The sequence below is a fragment of the Tiliqua scincoides genome, chromosome 5 (assembly GCF_035046505.1).
Source record: "Tiliqua scincoides isolate rTilSci1 chromosome 5, rTilSci1.hap2, whole genome shotgun sequence".
NCBI lineage: Eukaryota > Metazoa > Chordata > Lepidosauria > Squamata > Scincidae > Tiliqua > Tiliqua scincoides.
This window is the reverse complement of record NC_089825.1, coordinates 104,816,752-104,822,751: the sequence shown is the minus strand read 5'-3', so window position 1 is coordinate 104,822,751 and position 6,000 is coordinate 104,816,752. Positions and strand designations below refer to the sequence as shown.

Here is a 6,000-nt window from a genome sequence, read left to right as displayed (position 1 = left end):
AGCTGAGTGATTCCACCTGCTCTTGGTGTGAGCAAGAAGTGTCTTGGCTGCCCTCCATGTGAGAGATGGAGCTGCTTGCCAGCCTGCGTGGGAGAACTGAAGGCTGGAAGTGAGACCAAACCAGGAAGATCCATCTGAAATGTTGTTGGTTCTTGAAAGAGAGAACCTCTATGATTGTAAAAATCCCCTTGAGGGATTTAGAAACGCCTGCCTATGTAAACCGTTTTGAATAAAGTCAGAGGAGTAATCCGATGACCAGGAAGGTGGTATATGAATACCTAGTTTTTATTATTATTATTATTATTATTATTATTATTATTATTATTATTATTATTATTAAGAGACAGAGAATTAACAGCCCACAATCAATGTTTTAAAAAACCCCTGAAAATTCATAAGCTTAAAAAAATTGTAAGTTAAAAATAAATTCTTGGTTTCATAGCAGACAGGCAGACCAATGCTATCCCTTACCAGCCCATAGCATGTAGCATGTTACATAGCCCCAACAGCTTAAAAAAACAACAAACAAATACTTTTTTACTTAGGCTGCCTGGCCTCCACTGAGTCTCCTCAGCTTCACTATTATTATTATTATTATTATTATTATTATTATTATTATTATTATTATTATTATTATTACTCACTAAATGCCAGAAGGTGTTTGATACAGTCCCTCACTAAAAGCCGTTGAGAAAACTCCACAGTCAGGGAATAAGAGGACAGGTCCTCTCATGGATTGGGAATTTGTTGAGGACCAGGAAACAGAGAGTGGGTGTCAATGGGCAATTGACAAAAAAGGTGGAGAGAGGTGGAAAGTGGAGTGCCTCAAGGATCTGTCCTGGGACTGGTGCATTTCAACATCTTCATAAATGACCTGGAAACAGGGATAAGCAGGGAGGTGGACAAGTTTGTGGATGACACTAAACTTTTCTGAGTGGTGAAGACCAGAAGGGATTGTGAAGTGCTCCAGAAGGATCTCTCCAAACAGGGAGAATAGGCAGCAAAATAGCAGTTGTGTTTCAATATAAGTGTAAAGTAATGTAGTGGTGATGGGAACCAAACAATGCAATTTGTTTCATAGCATTTGGCATGAAATTACACATTGATTGATATATAATGTGATGGTATTATTTTTACAAACTGTGAATTTAGTGATTTTGGTCACTAGTGGTGCCACCTCCTCCCAGGGTGTCAACTTACTAACACCTTATTGCAGTAGTTCTAAAACTTTTAGCACTGGGACTCACTTTGTAGAATGACAATCTGTCCAGGACCCATCATAAAGCAAATTAAAATAAATAATTATAAATCATTAAAGTAAAATACATAAATAAGGGAAAGTCAGCCCTGTTCCACCAAGTGAATTTTCTCTGTAGCCTGCCTCTGGTTTTTTGTATTGTATTCTGCTGGAAATTCCACATCCAACAGTATATAACATGATGGTATTACTCCTAACCACTGCGATTTTAGCGCATCACCCTCCCAGTGCGCGTCATCCCCCCCTTGCTCGTCACCCGGTGCAGCCCGCACCCCCCACATTGCCCTAGTAATGCCACTGGGGTTGCCTCTTTGAAGTATGAAAACCTCTCCCATTTTACAAAATCAGCAAGAAGCCAGGCTGAAAAAGCAACAAAGATGATACAGGGGTGGGCGAACCCTGCCAGTCTTTTGCTTCCTTCGAGCTTGTCACCTAAAGCAGTGGAATCATGGGCAGGCCAGCCCTGAATATGCCCATTCTGAATAGAAGAGTTCTCTTTCTCATCGAAGGAGAGTATATGACAGAAACCTCTAAAAATGTTAAGGACAGTGGAGACTATATTCTTCATTGCCAAGGTCAAACAGATTGCAGCAGGGTTAGGGGAATTGATGTCTGTGGTGACAGCACCCCATCTAGCCATCCTGTTTGAGACAACAGCCTAACATATGAGCACTTGGCTCAGCCCTTCCATGACATTTTCACAAGGCCCCTACCCAGGAAACATGGGTTGGAGGACAGGCTATTCTTTATTCATTGCGTTTTTCCTTTCCCAAGATCCCAACTTCTTGAAACCCACAATTCACACATAATTCATCAAGGGGCTGATTTCAGTGTCAAAGATTATCATCACTTGCCAAGGACCAGAGAATGGTCTTACCTATTCTCTGTGGAAATCTGAAGTCAAGAAAGGATCAGTAAAGGCAGGACCAAACAGCAAAATAGCTGACTTTCCTTTCTACCATATGAAATCACGGGATTCAGGAAACTACAGTTGTCAAGGGAACTCAAGGGAAATCCTTTTGTCTGGTCATTAGAAAGTGAACCTGCAGAGATTGTTGTGCCTGGTAAGTAGCCTAGCTTGATAGTTCCCTGCCTTCCAAGTTCCCCACCCTGTTTATGAGACTGAAACTTTGGGCATGGTGGCTGTGAAGCCAAATACTTTCATGGGTTCTTTGAGCCCATACATAAATAATGCAGGGAATTAAGAAACATATAAATTAGAAGCAAATGGCAACCTTTAGCTGAAAGCAGAATCAAAAGTGAAAAAAGTCACCCCCTCCAAAGAGGCATATCTTAAAGGGGCAGCTCTTTGAAGGGGACAGGACAAAACGTCCTTGTTCATCCCAGCATAGCATCAATCTTGGTGGCTCTTGCTGGGGTCTTTCCGGTGTCTCTTTTGCAGGCTGTGAGCTACCTTTAGGGCAGGGAACGTTATTTTGCATTTTGCTAACTTTCAGAACATTTTTGTGAAAATTGGTGTATAGAAATGTCCTAAATCTGTAGTTCCCAAAGTCCTACTTCAGTGTTGGGACCGCAGGTGAGTATTTACGGGGATGGGGCCTGGGGTGTGTGGGGAGTGCTGATGGCGCCTCAATGATTGAGGCACCACAGGAACCTAGCGTCTTTTTGCCTTACTTGGGGGGGAGTCGTGCTGGCCTCAGGAAGGGCTGAGAGGCCTACAGCCCCCTCTGCGGCCCTCCCCAATGCTAGAAATTCCTCCATTTGGGGATCAGAGCTCACTTCTGGTTTTCATATGAAAACCGAAAGTGCACTCCGATTCCTAAACAAAGTGCAATTTCCGTTCCATGGATTTCCACTCCTCCGGATCTAAGGTATTAGTATGGGGTTCGGCGCCCTAAACGAATGCCTTTACCTGTCTTGTAAAGTGAGTAGCCCCATTGCGGGGCCGCTTCCCTTACCCGGGAGAAGGGGACAAAATTTCCCTTCTCCTGAGGCGCATCCCGCAGCAGGCTGAAGCATACAGGATAGGACAGGAGCCATTCTCGGCGCCACTGCAGCCACGTGCCCCAGGCAGCTCAGAATTGGGCTGCAGAGCAGTACTCTAAATTTTCCTACCCCCTGTCCCTCGCAGAAAGAAAATATATTTAACTTACTATGGATAACCAAAAAATAAGAAAAAAAAGACACCACCCCCCAAATAAAATCTTGTGTTTAATACAGTGTAATAGTGTAATATTTTTCAACAAAACCTTCCCAAAGTGGTTTACATGGCAAAAGAAATAAGATGGTTCTCTATCCCAAAGGGGCTGGCATGATACTGATCCTGCTCTTCCCACGCACACGGGGGGGGGGGGCGGAGAGGGAGAGAGAGGTGTCAAGTGCCATCTTTCATGGACATCTATTGGGTATCCCTGATTTAAATGTAGCGATGCAGCTCTTCTCTCTTGGGAAACTAGCAGCAGAGAGGGGAGAATCTGGATTGGGCCAGTGGTGGCTGCAAAGGGTTAAATCACCCAAACTCTGCACAGTTGTCCTGAACTCGATAGACCTCAAGCAGAGGGTCCCTCCTTTTCTCACTTTTCTTCAAATGATCAGTTAGTCTTCTCGAGTTTGAACATTAGACACCCAAATGGTTTTCTTATATTGGACTTGCTAGAATGTGCATTCATATCATAAAATGCAAGACATCATACCTTGATATATTTAATCTTTCTTTATTAACTCCTCCTCCTTTGATATCCCTGTACTTGAGGTTACAAATGTTGAGATTGAGAACTGAGGGTAGAACACTATACAGATCAGAAGACAACAAATCCATTGTGAGAGAGGAAAGTTTTTTAGATCTCTTGAGTAAATAAAGGGAGTCACATGGGGAATGCATGTTGAACATGGGGGATGCAGCTTTGCTCCATGGGATCCAGAGCCTCCATATCGGACTGGCCGTCTGGCACTAAGGCTCTGCATTCTAGACCAACCTTTGGGAAGACAAATACTTGAGTAGCCCCGTTGCAGGACTACATGCTTTACCCAGGGAAGGGGCAGCTCAGGATTTGGCTGTAAGTCAAAATTCCCTTGCATAGTCCTTTCTAGAATTCAGATATAGCTTACAAAATCATAAGGCGTCATGCTATGAAATGTTTGAACTTCTTTGATATTTTCAACACACCCTCCATGATAGCCTTGTTCCTGAGGCTATAAATGATAGGATTCAGAACTGGGGGTAGAACAGTATACAAAACAGCAGACAGCAAATCTATAGTTGGAGAAGCAAGTTCTTTAGGCCTCATGTAGGAAAACACAGCTGTGATGATAAATAAAGAAAAGACTGTCAAGTGGGGAGTGCAGGTGGAGAAGGCTTTATGCCTGTCTTGAGTGGATGAGATCTTCAGCACCGAAGAAATGATGAAGCCATAAGAAACAAAGATGAACACAAAGCAGAATGAATCCAAAATGCCAAGGACAAGTATGAGCATTTGATGAGGTGCTGTATCAGTGCAAGAGAGTTTTAGTAACTGAGGTATGTCACAAAAAAACTGCTCAATAATATTGCTCTTGCAGAAGCTTAAGCTAAGCGTGAGACTGGTTTGTAAAATTCCATGGAGACCGCTCAATATCCAGGAAGCAGCTGCTGTCTGGATACACAAATCTCTATTCATTATCAGCCTGTATTGTAGGGGATGGCAGATGGCTACATAGCGGTCATAAGCCATCACGGTAAGAAGAGCAAAGTCACAAGTTACAAATGTTACTACTAAGAAAACCTGGGCTGCACAGCCTGCAAAAGAAATCAGTTTGTTGTTGGTCAAGGAAGTGGCCATGGATTTGGGGACCGTGGTGGAGATGTAGCAAACATCTGAAAATGATAAATTGACCAAAAAGAAATACATAGGACTGTGAAGGTGAGAGTTGAGGGCCACAGTGATGATGATGCAAACATTTGCCAGTACGCCTATGGAGTAAGCTGAAAGGAACACAACAAAATGTAAAATTTGTACATCACGGTCATCAGAAAATCCTGATAGGAGAAACTCTGTCACAGCAGATCGGTTCATCGCTTAATATTCTGTGAACAGAAAAATATTCAGTTAAGGGGCAAAGCAACAGAGAAGTGGTGTAGTGATACAATACGATATATGCAGTTTTGAGAAAAGTTAATCCAAGTAATACCAAAATGCCTGTGGTAAAATTTGTCGTCCAAACTCAAGTCTACTTCTGAATTAAGAACATAAAAACATAAGAACAGCCCCACTGGATCAGGCCATAGGCCCATCTAGTCTGAATGAAATTGGACATTTCAGACTGGAGTTCATCATGTACTCACAATAAGGTAGCAGTTTCAAAGGTGAACTTATATACGATCCTTCATATAATTTAGAACATATTGTACATAATATGCCGTCAAGTGGAGCGTGGGAGGCGAAGGGCCAGAGAGAGGCCAGACCGGGAAGGAATCCAGCTGGAACAAGGAGTTCTATGAAAGACTAGAACTATTCAATTGTAAAAATCCCTATGGGGGTTTAGAACAGCCTGCCTATGTAAACCGCCTTGGATTACAGTCTGAGGAGAAATCTGATGACCAAAGAAAGGCAGTATATAAATACCTGTATAAATAATTAAATAAATAATACCTTCTCATTCTTTGGTCTAATTTCACACATTTTACCTCAGCACCTTTTTAAAAAATAAAATAAAAATAAGCTACTTATTTTAGCATACCACTGTGACTATCGACAATCAAGGACAATACCTATCAGCCAGGCAGACCACAGGTCTTCACAGCC

The 6,000-nt window shown here is 42.4% G+C and overlaps 1 protein-coding gene across 1 annotated transcript; it reads right to left on the bottom strand.

Annotated features, from left to right (window-relative positions):
* Positions 1 to 4,341: 4,341 nt before the first annotated feature.
* Positions 4,342 to 5,271, bottom strand: LOC136652868 (olfactory receptor 14A16-like). Its single transcript, XM_066629796.1, has one exon. The coding sequence runs from the start codon at positions 5,269 to 5,271 to the stop codon at positions 4,342 to 4,344; it is 930 nt and encodes a 309-aa protein (XP_066485893.1).
* Positions 5,272 to 6,000: the final 729 nt, after the last annotated feature.